Here is a 22,050-nt window from a genome sequence, read left to right as displayed (position 1 = left end):
TCGCCTAAGGTCGCTGGTAAGTATTACACGCTGCGATATCGTTAATGACGCCGGATGTGCGTCACTAACAACTTGACCCCGGCGACCAAACATTAACGATATCGTAGCGTATAAAGCCCCCTTAAGGATCTGTCTCGTCGTACAATGTCACAACAATTAAGAGCAATTGGACTGAAAGCCATCTCTACAGTGACCAAACCTCTCATTAGCAGAAATAACTTTCAAAGGAATTTTGATGAGATGCAGCCGACGAACGACCACCGATTGGCTGCAGCATGGGACACAAGTCTCGGCGCGCAATGGGAGTAACAACAGCGTGATTGGAAGTAGTGTGCAACAAAAAAAAAATTGAAAAAGCCCACCCACTCTCCCCCAGAAGTGATCTGCTTATGGCTGGTTGTATGTGGCAGAGACTCAAACTGCCAATCAGTGATTTCGAACCAAGCTTGGTAAAGTGTGAACCAGTGCCGGTTCAGTTTGATTGCTGCCAGCTAAACGAACCTCAAAAGGTTCCCTCATCTCTAGTGCTGACATTGCTGGACCAGCTCAGCAGGATGAGAGGAGTGTCCACTGTTTTTATTGTATATGGAGTCCTGAATTAATTAAGCAGGGGTTGCCAACCTGACTTTTTAATTTTTCTGAATGGCTTATGAAAAAATCATGAGCAGACAATATTTTTTGGGGACACATTGGAAAACTATAATAAATCATTATGACTATTAGTGATCCATGTCTACAGCACTTAATTCTGATATGAAGACCTCAGCTGCATTCACTGTGAATGGTAAAATGATGCTGATAATAGTCAAAATAATCACAATGAGTTTCTTCAGCTTCAAAAAAATTATGGATGCTTCAACAAATTTGTAATGTCAGGGCAAAAAAGTGCCCGATTTTTACAAACTGTCCTGGAGTTTTTGGACAGTTGGCAACCCAGATGGACGACCACTTTTAATACTTTTTTTATGGCGATGCAATGTAACTAAAGCAAGCAACCAAAGAGACAGAGAATGAGGGACAGAGAGGGAGAGAGAAAGAAAGAGAGAGAATCCCATAGACTTTGCTGGCTTCAGGAGAGGTATGCAGATTTTGAAGCAATTTTAAAGGGAACCTGTCACCAGATTTGGCAAGTTTCAGCTGCGACCACCACCAGGGAGCCTTTATACACAGCATTCTAACATGCTGTATATATGAGCCCAGGCCGCTGTGTAAAACGTAAAAATCACTTTATAATACTCACCTAAGGGGTGGTGCTGCGCAGACTGGTCGGATGGATGTCTCCGTTCCCCAGCACTGGTGCCTCCTCTTCTCTTCTCCTCTTGTCCTCCTTCTTCTGAAGCCTGGGTGCATGATGCATCCTACATCATCCACACTAACCAGTATTGAGGTCCCGTGCATGCGCACTTTGATCTGCCCTTCTCAGAGCAGATCAAAGTGCGCCTGCGCAGGACCTCAATGCCGGCTAGTGTGGATGATGTAGGATGCATCATGCACTCAGACTTCAGAAGATGTTAGAATGCTGTATATAAGGGCTCACTGGTGGAGGCTGCAGCTTATAGTCACCAAATCTGTTAACAGGTTCCCTTTAAGAAAAAAGAATGCTCCAAAAATTGCAGTGTGTGCCCAGGGTCTTAGATTGTAAATTTCTCTTTATGGGGTCTGTAAAGCTTACTTAAACTCATCCATAAGACATAAAATAGATATCTCTTCTTATATTGTAGACTTGACTTTCTTCGTAGTTCACCATTGACAAGTCCATTATACCTCTCACCATTTATTTCTTGCATTGGATCTTGTTCTCAAATAAAGGGATTAGTGGTAAAAATAACATTTTCATATTAGTTCCAGAAAATGGAAAATTGCCCAGTATGTATTGTTTTAAGTAATGCCAATGGTTGATAAATTGTAAATGTTAACGGAGATTGTGGTTTTGGCAGAAGACAGTGTCAATAGCCTCATCTTCTGTCTCAGGTGACGTCAGCGCTCATGAACAGTATAAATTAGGAGCAGGACCCAGTAGTCATCAGTAGCTTGAAGTGAACTCTCCAATCTGCACCATGAAGAACATCGCCATCTTTTTGCTGGTTGGTCTCAGCCTCTTCAGCAATGGTAAGATACCGGATAGGTTTCCTGTAAGCCACTTATTGATATATTATACATTAAATTAATATATTATGATGCCAATTAATGACTTTACACTTAAAATCACCAGGTAAAATGTCACCAGTTTTTGCTCTTATTTTATTCCCGCTGCACCAGAGTAAAATGTCCACTACCAGTTGTTTTTGTACTGTTGGTATTCTCATATGGGCCAAAGGGTTCTTTTTTGCCCCACTAGGCTCAAGGGTCAGGGTGCACCTGTTATAGTTATGTCCCTGCTGACAGCGTAACAGAGAATGGAAACCTGATTTCTATGAGACCAAGACTAGAATTTGTATAAATTAGAGCCTAATAACTATTAATATCTGATCAAAGATGTATTAGTCAAAAATTGTATTTGGAAACAAATATTTGTTTATGAAAGCAAGCCTCATATATTGGTTTGCATGCAGAAATGTGAAGAAATATGAAAGTTTTAAAAGGAACAAGTTGACATAATTTCTTTACTTAGTATATTGATTAGGTCTCGTAATATTTTTTTCTAATTTTTATGTATTTATTTATTTGTTTATTTCAGGAAACTGCTTTCTAATTTACGATCACATGCTTGAGGCTAAATGTGTGGACACTGCCTGCAAGGTATTTTTTTTTTCTTTTAATTCAGCTTTAGTTAGTGAAATAAAGACCACAAAAAGGCAACATTTTTCAAGAAATCCAATTGGAATAACACATTTTAAACCAATATATATGTATTTAAAGAATAGCTCCAATGAAGTTTTTTACACATTAAATGCGTGTATATATGCATGCATAGTAGTAGAATGCTAATATAGTCACCTAACATTGCTCTCTCCGGGATCCTTCTCCTCTTCTCGATGACATCCCCCTCGTTGAAGGCTCTCCGGGTCATACTGCGCTCTGCGTGACTCTGAAGTGGCTTATACAATGTAAGTCTATGGAGCAGCAGAACAAGGTTAAGAACTAGGCTCCATAGACTTACATTGTGGGCTCACTCACATGAGTATATAACAGAAATGGGCGATATCAGATTTTTGTCGCTCGCTCCAATGTTTTACTATTTGGCAGTGCCGATCATGAGCAAAAACGCACAACATGCGGTGAGTGGCAGCGCAAATCAGACTGAGCACACCAACTCAAGTCTATGGGTGCATGGAAATCATTGGATTGCACTTAGATGAATCCAAGTACACTCCAATTTCCATGGACTCATAGAATGGAGAATATGGAGACATTTTGTTCTCCATCCTTTCCTCACCTGTCATATGATTCTCTCCACTAAGAAAATCAGACACTCAGATCAAACTCTGATCAGAGTGCCATTTAGCATAATCGATCGGATTCTCTCATATGAGAGAATTTACGTCCGTCTGACAGCAGCCTGTAAAGATTTCCATCTCACGCATAAGCATAGAGTCAGCCGGCTAATTGGAATTGCGGTCAAGTCACTAATTATAGGAGCAGAACAGCGCTGCAGCCCATAGACAGCAGCAGTAGGTGAGAATATAAATACACTGACACTACAGTACATGCACATATACACACAGTTAATCTTTTAATGACATATTACATATATTTATGACATACGGTATGTAGCGTACCTGCCTTTGATGCAGGCTCGCACACCGAAACTTGCATCTTTCCCCGCACATGACACTTTATTTAATCTAACAGCCACAGCTGTATCGGAGATCCTTCCACGGCTGTTAACCAGTTGAATCCCACTGTCACTCTCTAACAGCGGGATTTAACAACCGTTGACGGGTAGCTCATCATTCCCCGTTCTCGTCTGCGCACCTGTGACATGACCGCGATTGTTTCTGCTATACAGGACAGTACTGATACCTTCTCTGCATAGCACAAGTGATCAGATGATCACAGAGGATTAGTAACATGGGGCAGCACGGTGGTTCAGTGGTTAGCGCTGCAGTCTTGCAGCGCTGGAGTCCTGGCCTGGGTTCAAATCCCACCAAGGACAACATCTGCAAGGAGTCTGTATGTTCTCCCTGTGTTTGTGTGCGTTTCCTCCGGATACTCCGATTTACTCCCAATCTCCATAGACATACTTATAGGGAATTTAGATTGTAAGCCCCAATGGGGGCAGTAATGCCAATATATGTAAAACGCTGTGGAATTAATAGCGCTATATCAATTAATAAATATTTTATTATTATTATTAATAAATTCAGTAAAAAGTTTTTAAAAATATGGAAAAAAAAGTAAAATCACTCTCCTTTTGCCCCTTTTAAAATAAAACAATAACAAAATACACATATTTGGTATCGCTGCATTCAGAAATGTCCAATCTATCAAAATATTAAATAAATTAATCCAACAGGTAAAAGCATAGCAAAAAAAAGGAAAAATGCCAGAATTATACTTTCTGGGCTCTGCAGCAGTACACTATATGGTAAAATGATTGGTGTCATTTAAAAGTACAACTCGTCCTGCAAGAAACAAGCCTTATATGGCTATACTGATGGAAAAATGAAAAAATATCGCTCCTAGAAGGAGAGGAATAAACAAAAGTGCAACAATGGAAAATAGACATGGCATGAAGGGGTTAATAAATAAAAACATAGAGGTGCTTCTTTAAGGAAACAGAAATCAGAATGTCCCCAATGATGTTCTTATCTCCTGGGCACAGCATTCACAAATCTCCAGATATTGACTAATTTTATATTATTGTATATACGGCATACTGTAATATTGAACTGTATAATATTAATATTTGATAATTTTGTGTTTTAATAGGAAGTATCCGACATGCCTAAAATACTAATTGACTTTATGTGCACGTTTGGGAAAAAAGAGGTAATTCACAATATTTCCCACTACATGTATTGTTAAATATGATGATATAATAATTACAATATAATATAATAATCTATAATATTTAGTGGGTTAAAATATAACTGCAACACTCTGCTGCTGATGGACGTCCCAAACGGAGCGGCCTGTAGACCGGTCCATGATCCTGAGGATCGGACTTTCCAGGGACCCATTTTTGTACATCATTGTACAGTCTGCAGACACACAGGGCTGCACAACCTTTTTTGATCCGAGGGTCTCTCTATCAATCACATCCAAGGGCCATAATAAATCATATAAGGGCGTTACCATCTGAGGCCATTCTGGCAAATCAAAATTAAATGGTTGCTAGATAGGAATCTGAAAACCTGCACCCATGAGAATGGTTGGGGTCTCTTTTATGCCCTATTAGGTCAGAAAACAAGTGTCAATGTGGTTTCCCCCATTATAAATTTGCCATAAACTACAAGGTAAAGAGCCACAGGCATAGCTGGTGAAGTCATATTCATACTCCTAAAATGTGTTTTACATTAATGATTGTGTGCCACCGCTCTTTTCTTTCTTATGAAATCTATATACAAAAAAGCTGCTGGCAGACAAGACATTTCTGTGACCAGATGGTTGGGGGCTGCAGAGAATGGTATAGGGGACCTCATCTGGCTGGAGCTTGTGCAGCGTTCATACAACATCTCTGGAAGACGTTACCACCTGTATGCCCACAACAGTGGCATTCCTACCATAGCAGAAGTTGGCACAACTGCTATAGGACCTGTGATGAGACGGAGAGGCTGCTTTCACTTTAGAGTTTTTTTGACGGACGTCAAAAAAACGCAAACCGCATATGACTGGATCCTGTTGAACGCATGCAAATGCAAGTGTTATTTTACAGGATCCTTTCACTTGCAGTTTATGGGCGGGCATTGGAGTCATGATTGGAAGTCGACCTGACAGCCTGCAAATGCACATGCCACTGTTGAAGGGAGAGGGGAGTGAGAGGGAGGAGGGAGGGGAGAGAGAGAAGAGAGAGAGGAGAGAGAGAGAGAGAAAGGAGACAGAGAGAAGAGAGGGAGAGAGAGGAGAGAGGGGGGAGAGAATAGAGAGGGGGGAGAGAGAGGGGGGAGAGAGAATAGAGGAGAGAGGGGAGAGAGAAGAGAGGGAGAAAGACAGAGAGACTTTCTGTGATCCCGCCAGGCTGGTTTCTGGGCATGCTCAGTAGAGCAAACAGGATCCTTTTTATCAGCATACCACCGTTCACATGCGGTTGCGTGTGGTATAGACAGGATCCGGTGACATGCAGTATTTCGACACAGGTCAAAAACGCTACAAGTAGCATTTTTGAAAAAAGTTAAAATACTGCAAGTCACTGGATTCTGACTATAACACACGCAACCGCTTGTGAACCCATGTTGACGTGAGTCCATTGCAAATGCATTGAAATGCAAACACATTTGTACTGGATCCGTCTTTGCGTTAAAAAACGTTCACGACGCATGTAAAAAACGTAGTGTGAAAGTACATTAAGCTGCTTTCCCTGCTTGACGCCCCAAATAGAGCAGATTTACCCAGTCATATTAATTTCTATCTAATATATAAAGCTGAGTGTGTGTGTGTGTGTGTGTGTGTGCGTATATATGTCTGCTAAAGGAATTCGCATCGTTGCATTTACAATAACAACATTTTGCACAGACACCCCATTTGACTAAGGGAACATCGTAGACTATGTTTTGAGGGGAAAATGTAACCCTGCACTTTACAGTCATTCGCCAAAAACCTGCCTCCATTAAAGTCAATGGAGCTGGGAGCTACAGCTCATTAATAGGAGCTGTGATTGGTTGCTATAGGAACTAAGAACATTCTTAGTATAAGAAACTTATGTGTGAGGTAATATGTTCGTGGAGAGATGGATAAAGAGACAGACACAGACAGGCAAAGACAGATATAGGCACAGACAGACAGACAGACAGACAGACAGAGGAAGACAGGGAAAGAAACAGAGACAGACAGAGAAAGAGACCGACAGACAAAGACAGACAGACAGGGAAAGAGGCAGACAGGGAAAGAGGCAGACAAAGAGACGGACAAAGAAAGAGACAAAGAGACAGAGAGACAGAAAGAGACAGAGAGAGAGACAGACAGACAGAATGAGATAGAGAGACAGACAGACAGACAAAGACTGGGAGAGAGGAAGAGTAGGAGAGAGACAAAGAGAAAGTCACTATCCTAGGCAATGCCGGGTACTACAGTTAGTAGTATATAAAAGTGATATTCCCACAATGAGCATTTATGGCATACCCAATAGATGTGAGCTTCATCTGTGGACCTGCATGGATGTGAACAGCATTCAGGACCTAAGAATTGTTTTACTAAATGTTTGGATTATATATTCTATAGTGTATTGTATCTAGGTCAAGTTACTGTGTGTGAATATTAAACTAGACTACCAATATAATACACATTTTTTTATCATGCAATATAAAATAAGAAAAACATGGACAACAGAAATGTAACAATTTTACTGTGTGTTAATAATTGAAAAACAATAATTTAACGATACCTTACCTTTTATTCATATTTTAATAGACCGAAGGGGATGAGAAAAAAATCGGGAACATTATGAAAAAAGTACAAGACATGATGGTAACATTTATTTGGTTGCGCTCCAAAATATTAAAAAATGTAGTAGCTAAATACAAAAATGTCCAGTATCACAATTATTTACCCAATTAATATAAGTGTGTTACTACATTAAATTACTTTATAGCTGGATCAGAAAAATTGACTTAGCCGTATTTCTGACATGCAATCAAATGTCAAGAAGACCCTATCCAGTCCATGTATTTGATGTGTTTTATCTCCAGCACACCTGATGTAACCACTGAAGTCCTAGCTTCAATTTTACTTGAGACAACACCAGATTTACAAATGTGTGCTCCTACAACCTACAACTGATTCTATTTGGGGGATGAATAATTCTACACTGCAGTAGTCAGTAAAAGTGAAACTTTATCTTGAATGTAGAGAAACCATTTATTATTAGTCAAAGTCAAATCTGGGTTTTCCTACACCCAAGTCAAAATTTCTGTTGCGGCCCCCTGTTATACAAAGCTTAAATTTGAGTTGTCTTTAGGGGACCACTCATATGTAATTTGCATACTTAGTCACGTAAGTATAGATGTAATAATCATCAACTTGTCAGAAGGCAAAATACTTTATTAACATGTAAAAGAAAGGAGAAACATCCAGCTCTTCAGGCGAGGAAAGCCATGGACTTTATTTCAGCATGCAGACAACGGATGACATGACCAGCACAGCACTACGCGTGTCAGGTGAAACAATAACCCTTAATCATGATTAAGGGTGATTGTTTCACCTGAAACGCGTAGTGCTGTGCTGGTCATGTCATCCGTTGTCTGCATGCTGAAATAAAGACCATGGCTTTCCTCGCCTGAAGAGCTGGATGTTTCTCCTTTCTTTTACTTGCAATATCGGGCTGTGGCAGTGCCTCTCCGTGCTCCAGGGAGAGGCCAGGAGTGAGCTTGTTCACGGTGAGCTGATATACATAAATTGGACTTTATTAACATGCCCATGTATAAAGTTACCTGGCAAATTATGGATTGTTACATGTGCACAGGTTCAAAACCAATAACAGTAAAGAAATGCAGCACCAGATGCACCATCAGTACAGAATCAAATCATCACAGCCAAAATCAGTACAATAATACATCCCTAGAAACACCATCAGTACAGCAATAGATCACAAAAGCCATCATCAGTACATGAACACATAACCAGAACCACAATAATTATGAATACAGCACCAGATCCACCATCAGTATATGAATACATTGCCACGCATAGAATAGTGATCAATTGTAATTTCAATTATATAATTGTTTTACATGAACCTACAACTCCCATTATGTCCTTAAAAATGGTAAAGAGATACTGGGAGTTGTTTTTACCATAATCAGTTTTCAGACCATACCGTAACCACACAACTAATGAGACATAGTCAGTATTACAAATTACAATTTACTTCTAGTTACCTTACAGATGACGTCTCTTCTGATTGAAGTTGCTCTTTTTCTTTTCTTCTTCATCTTGTTCAGAAACCATTCTAACTTTTCATATCCACTATTCGTCTCTGCAGACTTTCATCTACTTTGGCCTTGTGCTGCTCAATCCGACACTGTGCTCTTTAAATTAACAGCATAATTATAATGCTCCAGCATAAAATTATTTGCCCTGTGCTATGCCCCTGAATAAATAATTGCCCCTCACTGTGCTCCCTGAACAAACTATGTACCACACACTGTCCTTCTTATGGCACATTGCCTCCCCACTGTCTCTTCTATAAAGTATTGTATACACAGCACCCCCCTTATGAACTATAACTGCTAGGGTCCAACAATGCCCCTCAAGTTTCACACCTCTATTAGTGGCATTGATCGGCTTCTATTATTTTTGGTTGATTAGTTTCTTGCCAAGAGCAGAGAGCTTGTAATTTTTTTCTAATAAACTTAATTTACAAAAGGCTTTTGAATAAATTTGATTTAATTGTAACAATTTAATTTTCTTCTTTATCATTTTACAGAAAGGTTTTGGTTGTGCCGTTAAGTTTTGTGATATGGATCTTGTAAGTTTTTCAGTTCTTTTTTTTTTCATCAATGGAAATAATTTGTCATAAAAAGAAAATGTTTGAAAATTTTACAAGGAAATGTCTTTATATTTTAAATTTACTAGTTGGCTACAAAGAATGGCGTATCGCCAGGAAGGATGATAGAGAACTTATGGCTCGGTGGGAGTCCAAGCATTGGGACACTTATCAGTCCCAAGAATGAGGGTCTGTCCAAATAGAGGTTCACATGCTCGACCTCAACTTCATTCATTGCCTCTGAGCCTTTGTCTCAAAAACTAATAGAACATGCACAGCTCCACTCAAATCAGAAAAGGCTCTGTAGAGCCCCATTGCCAGGGTTGATGGGGATTTCAGAGATCAGGTCCCCAGTGATAGCTTTGATTGTGAGAAGTACCATGTAAGATTACCATGTCATCTATGTTTGAACCTTCATAGCTGGACCTGCTGGATGCAAGAGCTCAATTGAGTAATAGATAAAGGGTTTGAGTGAGGAGGGACTCCCCGGTTTCATGTCCATTTGAGCACATTTTTCTGACTAGAAAACCTTATTAAAGTACATATTGATCTTTCCCCTTTTTTTGAAGTTTCTAATCTACAGAACTAGAATACTATTTAAAGGGAATCTGTCACCAGGGTTTTGCTACCTAATCTGAGGGGCAGCATAATTTGGGGGCGGAAACCCTGATTCCACTGATGTGTCACTTAAGCTACTTTCACACATCAGTTTTTTGGCATCAGGCACAATCCGGCGTGTGCCTGATGCAATAAATCCGGCGCAGAATATGCAAAAACGGATGCACCGGATCCTTTCTTTTGACGGATCCGGTATACGGAGCATCCGTTTTTGCATCCTTTTTATCCGTTTTTTTTTTTGCCGGATCCGTTTTTTACAATAAATTAGAGCATGCTCAGTTTAAAAAAACGGATCCGGCGGCCGCATCCGGTTTTTGCCACATTACGCCGGATCCAACGTCCATGGGCTTCCATTGTAAATCATGCTGTATCGCGCCGAATCCAGCGCGATGCGGGTTTTTGTCAAAGACAAAAAATGTTACGAGACATTTCATCCAGCCACCGCATTAGCCAATTACGCTGGATCCAGCAAAAGCCGGATGCAATGCAATGCCATCCAGCACAATTCGGCGCTAATACAAATCAATGGGGATAAAACAGATCCATTTTATCCGTTTTTTTCCGGATTGTGCCTGATGGAAAAAAAACTGATGTGTGAACGTAGCCTTACTGGGCTGCTTGCTGTAGTTTAGGTAAAATCCCTTTTATCTTCAGGAGATTATCACTAGAGAAGTAATAAACCTGCTGCCAGGTAGTTCTCCTCTAAATACCAATGCCCCTACCACTGATTGGCAACTTTCTGGCTATGCACTGTATACTACACAGAAAGCTGCTAATCAGTGGTGTGGATCGGGTTATGCTGAGCTCAGCTTTCAGACAACTGGTAGATGTGCTGCAGAACAAACTATGATTTTATCAAAACCGCAGCAAGCAAGTGATACATCACTGGAATCAGGGTCCCTGCCCATACCTCATGTTGATCTCCAAAGGCATTACAAAAACCTGGTGACAGATTCCCTTTCAACTCTTCTTAAACAGTTGAATAATAGCCTCTATTATATACTTTACCCATTCACCTCCTCCCCCGTACTCCAGTGTTCTTCGCCCCCTGATATATCTTATAAGCTTTCATTATGTGGCCCCCAAAAACCCCTCTATCAGGCAGAAAATGACAGAATGTATGGTAAGGTTTAAGAAAATTTAGCTTTTTTAATCTTTTTTTCCCATATACAGAATCAGAAACTATCAACAAGGTGTTTTATGATCTACACTGATTAATAGAAAATAGTTCACATGTCGATCCAACCAAACGGTCGTACTATGGCGGCACAACAGACGCTGGTGTTAATGTTATTATATGTAGCAATTCTGCGCTGACCGCAAAGTGGATAGGATCATTTAAGACTTAAGAGGCAGTAAAATGCTTTTTTCCTAGATTTTCCTTGCGCTCCAAAACAGCATGACCCTCTCATCAATGTAACACAGTTTGTATATTTGGGAAGTCCGTATTAAATTATTATATATTCTGTTCCCACCCATCTAATCAAAGTCTACATTTTCTTTTAGGCTGAACTAGCTGGCAAAGAATTAGAGGAACTTGCAAAGTCCTTCCACGATACGTGTCTAGAGACTGTAAGTTATTTTTACTATCATTATTAAACTAATATATTAATATAGATAAATACTAGATCGATATACCGATGCTCCCGACATAAACTAAACAGAAATATACACACAACACTTCTGCTTTTTTTCCCCCTTTTTCATGAGCTAAACTCTAAAATCTAAGACTTTTTTTTCTAAAAGGCCTTTTTCTCAATAATATTGTTCATAGATTTGTCTAAATCTGTGTTAGTGAGCCCTGCACATTTTAGAGTGGCCTTTTATTGTGGCCAGCCTAAGGCACACCTGTGCAATAATCTTGCTGTAAAACTCCACAGTTTAGAGTGGCCTTTTATTGTGGCCAGCCTAAGGCACACCTGTGCAATAATCTTGCTGTAAAACTGCACAGTTTAGAGTGGCCTTTTATTGTGGTCAGCCGAATGCACACCTGTGCAATAATTATGCTTTAAAACTGCACATTTTAGAGTGGCCTTTTATTGTGGCCAGCCTAAGGCACACCTGTGCAATAATCTTGCTGTTTAACTGCACAGTTTAGAGTGGCCTTTTATTGTGGTCAGCCGAATGCACACCTGTGCAATAATTATGCTTTAAAACTGCACATTTTAGAGTGGCCTTTTATTGTGGCCAGCTTAAGGGACACCTGTGCAATAATCATACTGTAAAACTGGACATTTTAGAGTGGCCTTTTATTGTGCCCAGCTTAAAGCACACCTGTGCAATAATCATACTGTAAAACTGTACATTTTAGAGTGGCCTTTTATTGTGTCCAGCGTAAGGCACACCTGTTCAATAATCTTGCTATAAAACTGCACATTTTAGAGTGGCCTTTTATTGTGGCCAGCCTAAGGCACACCTGTGCAATAATCATGCTATCTAGTCCACATCTTGATATGCCACACCAGTGATGTGGATGTTTTATCTCAATAAAGAAGTGTTCAGTAACAGAGATTTAGACAAATTTCTGACCGATATTTGAGAGAAAAAGGGTCTTTTGTGTACATAGAAAAAGTCTTAGATCTTTACGTTCAGATCATGAAAAATGGGAACAAAAACAAAAGTGTTGCATTTATATTTCTGTTCATTGTAGGTATCAGATCATTGAGTTACTTCACTCAGCTGATATTTATATTTTCGAATGCATTTACAGGTGTCCAGATTAATAGCAATGTTCCCCACTCACTCTTAAATGAATTGGCAAATCTTCGTTGTTCAGGACTGCACCACTTTTCTGCGTCTAGGCTTCCTGCTTTCCAGGGGTTGGTGGGCTTCTAATGATTGACAGTTTGGACCAGTAACATGGTCATCATACTGGTTTGAACTCTAAGGGGTACTTTACACGCTGCGACATCGCTAACATCGGCTAGCAATGGCGAGCGCGATAATACAAGCCCCCCTCGTACATGCGATATGTGGTGATTGCTGCCGTAGCGAACATTATCGCTACGGCAGCTTCACACGCACATACCTGCTCGGCGACGTCGCTGTGACTGCCGAACAATCCCTCCTTCAAGGGGGAGGTGCATTCGGCGTCACAGCGACGTCACTAAGCGGCCGGCCAATAGAAGTGGAGGGGAGGAGATGAGCGGGACGTAACATCCCGCCCACCTTTTCCCTTCCGCATTGCTGTCGGGACGCAGGTAAGGAGATGTTTGTCGCTCCTGCGGGTTCACACACAATGATGTGTGGAGCTGCAGGAACGACAAACAGCATCGTACCTGCGGTCGACCCGACATTCTGAAAATGACCGACGCACAGATCACTGATTTTCGACGCATTTGCGATCGTTTATCGTCGCACAAAGGATTTACACTTTGCAATGTCGTTTCCGGCGCCGGATGTGCGTCACTAACGACGTGACCCCGACGATATTTCGGATGCGATGTCGCAGCGTTTAAAGTACCCCTAAGTGTTCCCATTATGCAGAGACAGCTTGGCTGTTGCCTCTGTGGCACATAAGAAAGGATCAGAGTTGCCAACTTGGCTTTTTTTTCTGGACAGATTATCAAAAAATCACGGACAGATACTACATTGGAAAACCATAATAAATCCTTATGACAATAAGTGATACAAGTCTACAGCCCATAATTCTGATATGAAGACATCGGCTGCATTTATTGTAAACTGTAAAAAGATGATAACTACAGACAAAATAATGTGTATAGATTACTTCAGCTTCCAAAAAAATCACAAACGTGTTAACTTTTTGTTTTAATGACAGTGCAACACAGTGCTCTATTGTTACGGACTGTCCTGGAATTTTTAGAGGGTTGGTAGCTCAGGCCAGGACGGCTCCGGCTTCAGAGCTCTGCTAACAAATAGTGGGAAAGACTACCCTATTTTCCTAGAAAACCGACCACCTCTGATAGATTTGATCTTTTTTCCCAGAAAACCAGCCACCTCTGATAGACTGCAAAGGTGTCCGATAACCTACACAATAAGCAGTAAAGTATAAAATTAAAAATCCCCCTGTTCTTGAGAGTAGAGAGGATTTTTAATAAGAGGTAATTTGCAAAATTGCTGTTTTTTACAAGAATTTCAAAGTTTTACCCATGTAAAGAATTTTAACAATTGTGACTGCCCCTTTAACACATTTTAACAATTTACACATTTTAAATAATTTACATCTGTCATTTAGTTCCTATTTTCTCCTTGGAGCCATTGCATAGGCCCTCCCAAATTTTCATCCTACATTAGATCTGTGGAGCTTTAATATGAGCGCCATTGAGGTCTCAGCGCAGTAGAACTTCTGGCCTCCAATGAAAGAAATAAATAACCCTGTGACACATCTTTATTCAGATGAGCGATCACAGGAAGCCCAAAGTCTTCAATGTGTTGTACAAGTAGGAATCCCCTTTAATTAAAAATGGCTGATCTGCGCATGTTATTTTTAATCATAAAATTATATTTCAATGATGTTATATAATGTATTTTCTATTTAAAGTGTTATAATGCTGTCTGATTCCAAGTGATTAAAGCTAATGGGAATTTGTCGTTAGATTAATGCTCCTGAACAATGGGCGGTGTGAAGCGGGGCCTGACTGTGCAGTTGTAGTACGGTATGATTTACTTTGAAACGATGCAGCGATTCAGAGAGAATATAGTTTGAGAAGCCATTTGGGGACTATAGAGAGACATGACTAGTCTGAAGATTGCACCGACCGGCTTCTCCAGTTGGTAGAGAGGTGCCTCATGTGTGCACATAGGGAGAGACCTGTCAATCAACTTGAATTGTGCGAGAAGAAGCTTAGCAGGGATTGCACTGGACTAGTCAGATCTCCTCCTATAGTCCCTGGCCAACTTTTCAAACTATGTTTTCTCTGAAACACTGCAGAGTTTCGAAAAAAGTATATCAGGCTATAATCATGTCAGGCTCTGATTCCGGCTGCCCAGGGTTCAGGTAACACAAAACAAATGACAGGTTACAGTTAAAAACATAAATTAAAAAATGGAACGGTAGCTTTAATTAAGCAAAAATCTGTCTCTTAATTTCCACTTATTTGTCATGGTGATTCTACATTTGATTATAAGGACATTATCTTTTCTATACCTCTAGGACGTAATGAAGGCACTTTCTCCCGTCATGGAGAAAATATGCACCATAGTAAGTTCATTATTCAATACATTCCTTTATCAACATCAACAAACATTCATTTTACGCTTCTGTCACAATGGATTCAATGATCATACATTGTGCTGTATTTACACTCTATATTCTTCACATCATTGGTATTTTATAGGAACCAAGTGTCCTAATATAATCAGATAAAATATCAATCAAATTGTAAGTCTTCATTAATAGTGAACCCATCATTAGTTACAAATTTCATGCCAGTAATAATTTTTCATTTCAATTTTTGACATTGTTTGTTACTTTATTTCCCTGTGCAAAAACAGCAAATGGGTCTTTTTAGTCCAATAACTCATCAACATACACAAGTCCATCAACTTTAGAGGTAGAAATGGGTCCCATAACTTCTTGGACACCTGTGTAGCACCAATGATATGTCGCCCCTAACTTTATCTCATGTCAGACGTTCTCCAGCAAAAATTGACTGGTATAATAGTAGGATGAATCCCACTGCTCTTAAAGATGCAATATATCCCAAAGGCAACCATATGAGTTTCTACAAAAGGAAGGCATAGATATTGTATCTTCTAATGGTGACATGGTGCATTTGACTATGTATAGCTTCATCACTGTGTTCATTCAGATCCTGCGTTCCCTGTGTGCATCTAGCATTTGCTCTCCACAGTGGTAATGTGACAACTACAGCACACATCACCACTGCAGCCAATCCCAGAGATCAGCTGTCAAGCTAGATACGTACAAATACCAAGCGCATGGCGAAAGGGAACGGAAATCCTGTGACTAGGGAAAGGGAAGATGGTGACCCTTGACCGAACCTACTGGAATACCTCACCACCCTAGATACAGTAGGTACCGCACCTATGCACCTAGCCGGATACCTGACACTTGTTATCCGTAGTGTTGGGTCTTAAATAGGGAACAGATGGGATGAACTCTTCATCAATCCCACTAAAGAACTATAGAACACACAAGGGGACACACAGGGGGGAAAGCATGAACTACTTATCTACAGATGACTGTTTTAGAAGTTCAGCAAAGCTTTCAGCAACAATACCACAGAGGAGTACAAGCCACCTGGTTACAACCAAGGCTTGAATAAACTGAAAATATCACCAGCACCAGTCCAAAGGAAATTAAGCTGGTGTCACACATAACGACGACGACAACGACGTCGCTGCTACGTCACCATTTTCTGTGACGTTGCAGCGACGTCCCGTCGCTGTCGCTGTGTGTGACATCCAGCAACGACCTGGCCCCTGCTGTGAGGTCGCCGGTCGTTGCTGAATGTCCAGCTTCATTTTTTGGTCGTCACTCTCCCGCTGTGACACACACATCGCTGTGTGTGACAGCGAGAGAGCGACGAAATGAAGCGATCAGGAGCCGGCACTGGCAGCTGCGGTAAGCTGTAACCAGCGTAAACATCGGGTAACCAAGGGAAGACCTTTCCCTGGTTACCCGATGTTTACGCTGGTTACCAGCCTCCGCTCTTGCTGCCAGTGCCGGCTCCTGCACTGTGACATGTGGCTGCAGTATGCATCGGGTAATTAACCCGATGTATACTGTAGCAAGGAGAGCAAGGAGCCAGCGCTAAGCAGTGCGCGCGGCTCCCTGCTCTCTGCACTGACATGTAGCTGCAGCACACATCGGGTTAATTAACCCGATGTGTGCTGCAGGAGAGCAAGGAGCCAGCGCTAAGCGCGGCTCCCTGCTCTCTGAACATGTAGCACAGCGACCTTATGATCGCTGCTTCTGCTGTGTTTGACAGCTAAGCAGCGATCATAACAGCGACTTACAAGGTCGCTGTTACGTCACCGAAAATGGTGACGTAACAGCGACGTCGTTGTCGCTGTCGTTTAGTGTGACACCAGCTTAAGGGGTTATTTAAACACCAAGGGAATACTGATATCAGCACACGGGTGGATGTCGAGCTCCTGCTGGGTAAAAAAGTTAGAGAGATGAATCCAGCAGGAAAGCTACCTATACTAATAAATACTGACAGCAAGAATAATGAAAAGTCAGGGAGCATTCTGCGCAGCCAGACACTGTGACCTTCTATGACCAGAAATCATATGAATGTCTGTCACATGTGACACACCCGTGATATCAGCATGAGCTACTAAGCTCAGTGACTGGCTGCAGTGTTGATATGGTGACAATACTGCTGCAGCCAAAATACAGAGACTGGAGCAACAGTGAAGAGATGGTTATGGACTCAGTGAGGGTGGGCGTCATCTGATTTTATTATTTTTACACACTTTTCATTAGAAGGGGTGAACCTGAAAATGGAAAACCCATATAAGGCCCTGTGCGCACACTGCGTTTTTACCCGCGGTTTTACCCGCGGTTTTGCTGCGGAAATTTCTTGAGAATTGTTTGAAATCTTTCTGCAGACATTTCCCAGCAAAACCTATGGGAAAAAAAATAGCTGTGCCACACTGCATTTTTTTTCAAGAAAATTCTTCGTGCAGAATTTCTTGAGAAAATTTCTTGAGAAAATGTGCATGTCACTTCTTTTCCGCAGGTACCTGCGGTATTTCACTCCATTCACTGTAATGTACCAGGTGTATACCGCAGGTAGCAAATTATGTGCGGTATACCCTCGGTATAGCCGCGATTTACCTGCGGTAATGCTCATCACAGCCTGCAGTTTTGCAGGGGAGTGATGTCATTATGACAGGACAGGAAGCGGAGCAGAGTAAACACACACACGTCACACTCCCTGGATGCCGCACAGAAGCATTTCCATGTGACCTCCAGGTGCCCGTGCAGTCTGTGTCCCGCTCCAGCCCCGTGGCTGCCCGCACTGCAGCATCTCAGTGTCTGCCCGCAGTATCAGCAGCTTGTCACGCTGCAGTGCTGGCAGCCGCGGGGATGACGAGCTCTGCTGTCAGGAGGATAGATGAGATCATTACCTGCTGTGATGATCTCCTGCCTCCTGACGTCAGCGCGGTCACTGCCGTCTATGCCCGTCACGCAGGTGGCCCAAGACTGTCACTAGCGGTGACGTCACGGGCACTCGCGATACTGCTGAGAACGCGGCGGACATAGAAGTCAGTGACAGCGCTGATGTCAGGAGGCAGGAGATCGTCACCGCAGGTAATGATCTCATCTAACCTCCCGACAGCAGCGCTTATCATGCCCTGCAGTGACCTGGGCTGACCTATTGATGTTAGCTCAGGTCACTGCATTACTCTCCCAACCAATGGGGAACATTCTGTTCTTCATTGACTGGGACATTGACTATGGTATGGATCACCGTGGGACCCCCCCCCCCCCTTATTGGATTACGCCGGACGTGGAATTGATTTTCTTTTCAATAAATTGGTCAAAGAGGGAATGTTTTGGGAGTGTTTTTTCAAATAAAACTTTTTTTGTTGTCTATTTTTTTTTATTACTGATTACTGACTGGGTTGGTGGTGTCGGGTATCTGAAAGACATGTGACATCACTAACCCCAGGGCTTGATGCCAGGTGACATTACACATCTGGCATCAACCCCATATATTACCTCGTTTGCCACCGCACCAGGGCAACAGGATGAGTCGGGGCAAAGCGCCAGGATTGGCACATCTAATGGATGCGCCACTTCTGGGGCGGCTGCGGCCTGATATTTTTAGGCTGGGGAGTGTCCAATAACAGTGGACCTCCCTAGTCTGAGAATACCAGACCACAGCTGTCCGCTTTACCTTGGCTGGTGATCCAATTTGGGGGGGATCCCACGTTTTTTGTTTTAAATTATTTATTTCATGTAAAATAACAGCGTGGGGTGTCCTCTGTTTTGGATTACCAGCCAAGGTGAAGCTGATAGCTGTGGTCTACAGGCTGCAGCCGTCTGCTTTACCCTAGCTGGCTACAAAAGATGGGGGGACCCCACGTCGTTTTTTTTTTCATTATTTATTTATTTTTTGGCTAAATACAAGGCTAGGCACCCTTTAGTGCCACATGAAAGTCACTAAAGGGTGCCATCTTAGAATATGCAGGGGGGTGGGACATTTTATAGGTCTTTCTCATCTATTATCTATCTATCTCTCTATCTATTCATCTATCCATCTTTCCCTCTATCCTTTATCTGTCTGTCTATCTATCGATTATCTATCTATTATCTATATTATTTATTGCAGTTTCAGCATAAAAAAAACGCAGGGACCAACCTACGGAAAAACCGCGGCAAAACCGCGGCAAGAACGCATGTGTTTTTCTCGCGGTTTTGGTGCGTTTTTTTACCGCAGGTGCGGTAATCTTCAACTCCCAGAAGTTTCTCAAGAAATGTTTTTGAGAAAAATCACTTTTCTAGTGCGCACATATCCTTACACAAGTTAGGCTGCGTTCCCACGATCAGTGTTTGCAGTGTTTTGGATGCAGCATACTTCAGCTGCATCCAAACCACTGTGATGTACAGTAAAAGCACAGTGGAAGGGATTTCTTGAAATCCCACGCCCACTGTGCTTCTTTTTTCCACAGCAAACACTGACCTGCGGTGCGTCTTTCCAGACCGCTGCATGTCAATTGTTTGCTGTGGACTCACATGCGTCCTCCGCAGGGAGAACACAAGCGAGCGACTGCAGCGCACCGAATCTTGATCGTGGGTACAAGCAGCTGCAGTCTCCTGCGGAGGAGACGCATGGCCCCGCAGGTCAGGACCCGCTGGGCCAAGAACACATTGACTCTTGATCGTGGGCACATACCCTTAACCCAAAAATGGCCAGCAAATTTTAAATGAGGAACCTCTATTATTCTTATATTGCTAATAGTTCACTTTTCAACATTTTTAAAAAAAAGTCGCTCTTTTTATTAAAAATATTGAACTATATAATATATTTTTTAGAGCAGTAGTTTTCTCCTGTAGTGAATTTTTGTAGTTACAAAAGCAGAATGGCAGAAAAATCTGACTAAATGTCCCTGTTAACCATTAGTGGGGCCAATTCACACAATTATGGTTCCAGTCACTGTGCTGTCTGTGTGCGCCTGCGCCTACAGGTAATGTAGTGGTGTTAGCAAGTCCGGACATGTCATATCCAATAATTCACACGTTGCAGACAAGTTTGCAAATCTGTGGATTCCCCCTTAGGAGGCCGTTATGAGTGATCCAGTCCACGCTGCCAAAATGTTGTGCATCAAACAAGTAAATTATCTTTTTTCTATTATATCCTGGTCAACCATAACTGAGAGACCCATGAAAGCCGATCAGAAATGTGTCTAACTGTCTATCAATCAATCTTTCAAGTAAAGATAATCTTCAAACATAGTCGCTTATTTATTAATGGTGTGTCTAAATGTATTTTCGTTTCTTTTTTATTACAGGTAGACCCCCTTGTGCAATCACAATGTCTCCATAAATTCCTCACGGTAGGAACGTTGTTCAGAAAACAGTATAATCTTACTATGGCCTTATATTTTACTGCAAATGAACATGATACACTTTAATGATGTGATATACACCCCCCCCCATATTATACCCAATGTCCAACTCACTTTATAAGACATTTTTATTCACTAGACAATCCTTTTAAATTAAAACTTTTAATACTTAACTTTAAGGAAACCTGTCACCTTGTAAATTTTTGTTTTTCTGCTGATATAGGGTTAATGTGTTGGTAAATAGCGTTACAATGTGGCCTGGCCGCCATGCTGAAAGCACAGCTACCAGGAGGAAATAAAGTTTTTTTTCTCCTGGAAGCCACCGGCTTTCAGTCATGGGGATGTGTATGGAGCGGCTACTGTTACTACTCACAGCAACGCTCATCTTACTGTGGGTGGCATCTATATTTTCTGGCACATTGATTGACAACTTGTGATGCAGGTCATTAGTGTAGAGCAAGCTGTCAATCAATGAATAGGGGTGTGCTACAGCCTCTGCCTTCAGTATAATTAGTGGTGCTGTGAGAGGTGACTGTAGTTGCTCTTTGTACACCTCCATGACTGAAAGCTGGCGGCTGAGGAAAAAAATATTTTTTTCCAGGTAACTAGCCAACATTATAACACTATTAATTTGGACATTAACCCTATATTTGCAGGTAATAGGGTTTTTCTCAAGGTGACAGGTTACCTTTAAAAGGAAACCATTTAGGCAGCTCATGCTGCCCAAAACATGGACGGTGTGATAACAGAAGAAGTTTCCTTATTACAGAACGTTAAAGCTGACTTTGCAGCGTTTTATGGAAAATATTGTGGGGAAAAAAAGCCAGAAGTTGAGAATAGAGACAAGTGATAATGCAACATGAGTATCAGGCGAATAGGGTATGCCAGGACAGGGAAAGTGAAGAATGTTTCCAAATGAATCCAAAATGGGTGGGGAATGGGAAAGAAAGTAGGAAAATTGTCTAGCTGTGAAATAGAAAAATGATTTAAAAGACAATGATTATAGGTCTTGTGGTATCCATGTTATTCTTTCCTTCCGTGCATGGTGAGATAAGTCATTGTTAAGTCAAGTGTTAATGTGAATTTACACAAATGTATAAGGTAATCATGTAAACTTATCTGCCTTTTCTTATGTTATTTCAGGGTATAACTGGCACGGTCCAACAGGTGAATATTTACAAATAGCATTTCATCTGTTATAGTTTTCCATTTAATGTAATGAATGACAAATTATGCACTTGACTGGTCAAGAAAAAAGTTTCAAGACCACAATACAATACACTATGTGCAAACACTTTTCATGTAGGTAAAAAAATGAGCAAAGAAAACGCTTGTATTCT

General features: G+C 41.3%; 1 protein-coding gene across 2 annotated transcripts in view; it reads left to right on the top strand.

The window, feature by feature from the left end:
* The first annotated feature begins 2,041 nt into the window (after window positions 1–2,041).
* The window catches only part of LOC142249403 (uncharacterized), a 30,056-nt gene continuing 10,047 nt past the window's right edge, over window positions 2,042–22,050 (top strand). For both annotated transcript variants that reach the window (XM_075321052.1, XM_075321051.1), the window contains exons 1-9: window positions 2,042–2,109; window positions 2,678–2,739; window positions 4,873–4,932; window positions 7,510–7,566; window positions 9,524–9,565; window positions 11,708–11,773; window positions 15,318–15,365; window positions 20,654–20,698; window positions 21,854–21,877. In XM_075321052.1, coding sequence (XP_075177167.1) covers window positions 2,058–2,109; window positions 2,678–2,739; window positions 4,873–4,932; window positions 7,510–7,566; window positions 9,524–9,565; window positions 11,708–11,773; window positions 15,318–15,365; window positions 20,654–20,698; window positions 21,854–21,877 — 456 coding nt within the window. In that variant the 5' untranslated portion in view covers window positions 2,042–2,057. The remainder of the gene's footprint in view (window positions 2,110–2,677; window positions 2,740–4,872; window positions 4,933–7,509; window positions 7,567–9,523; window positions 9,566–11,707; window positions 11,774–15,317; window positions 15,366–20,653; window positions 20,699–21,853; window positions 21,878–22,050) is intronic.

This window comes from Anomaloglossus baeobatrachus, chromosome 8 (genome assembly GCF_048569485.1).
Source record: "Anomaloglossus baeobatrachus isolate aAnoBae1 chromosome 8, aAnoBae1.hap1, whole genome shotgun sequence".
Taxonomy (NCBI): domain Eukaryota; kingdom Metazoa; phylum Chordata; class Amphibia; order Anura; family Aromobatidae; genus Anomaloglossus; species Anomaloglossus baeobatrachus.
Note: the sequence above shows the minus strand (reverse complement) of the source record. Positions and strands in the feature narration are given on the sequence as shown.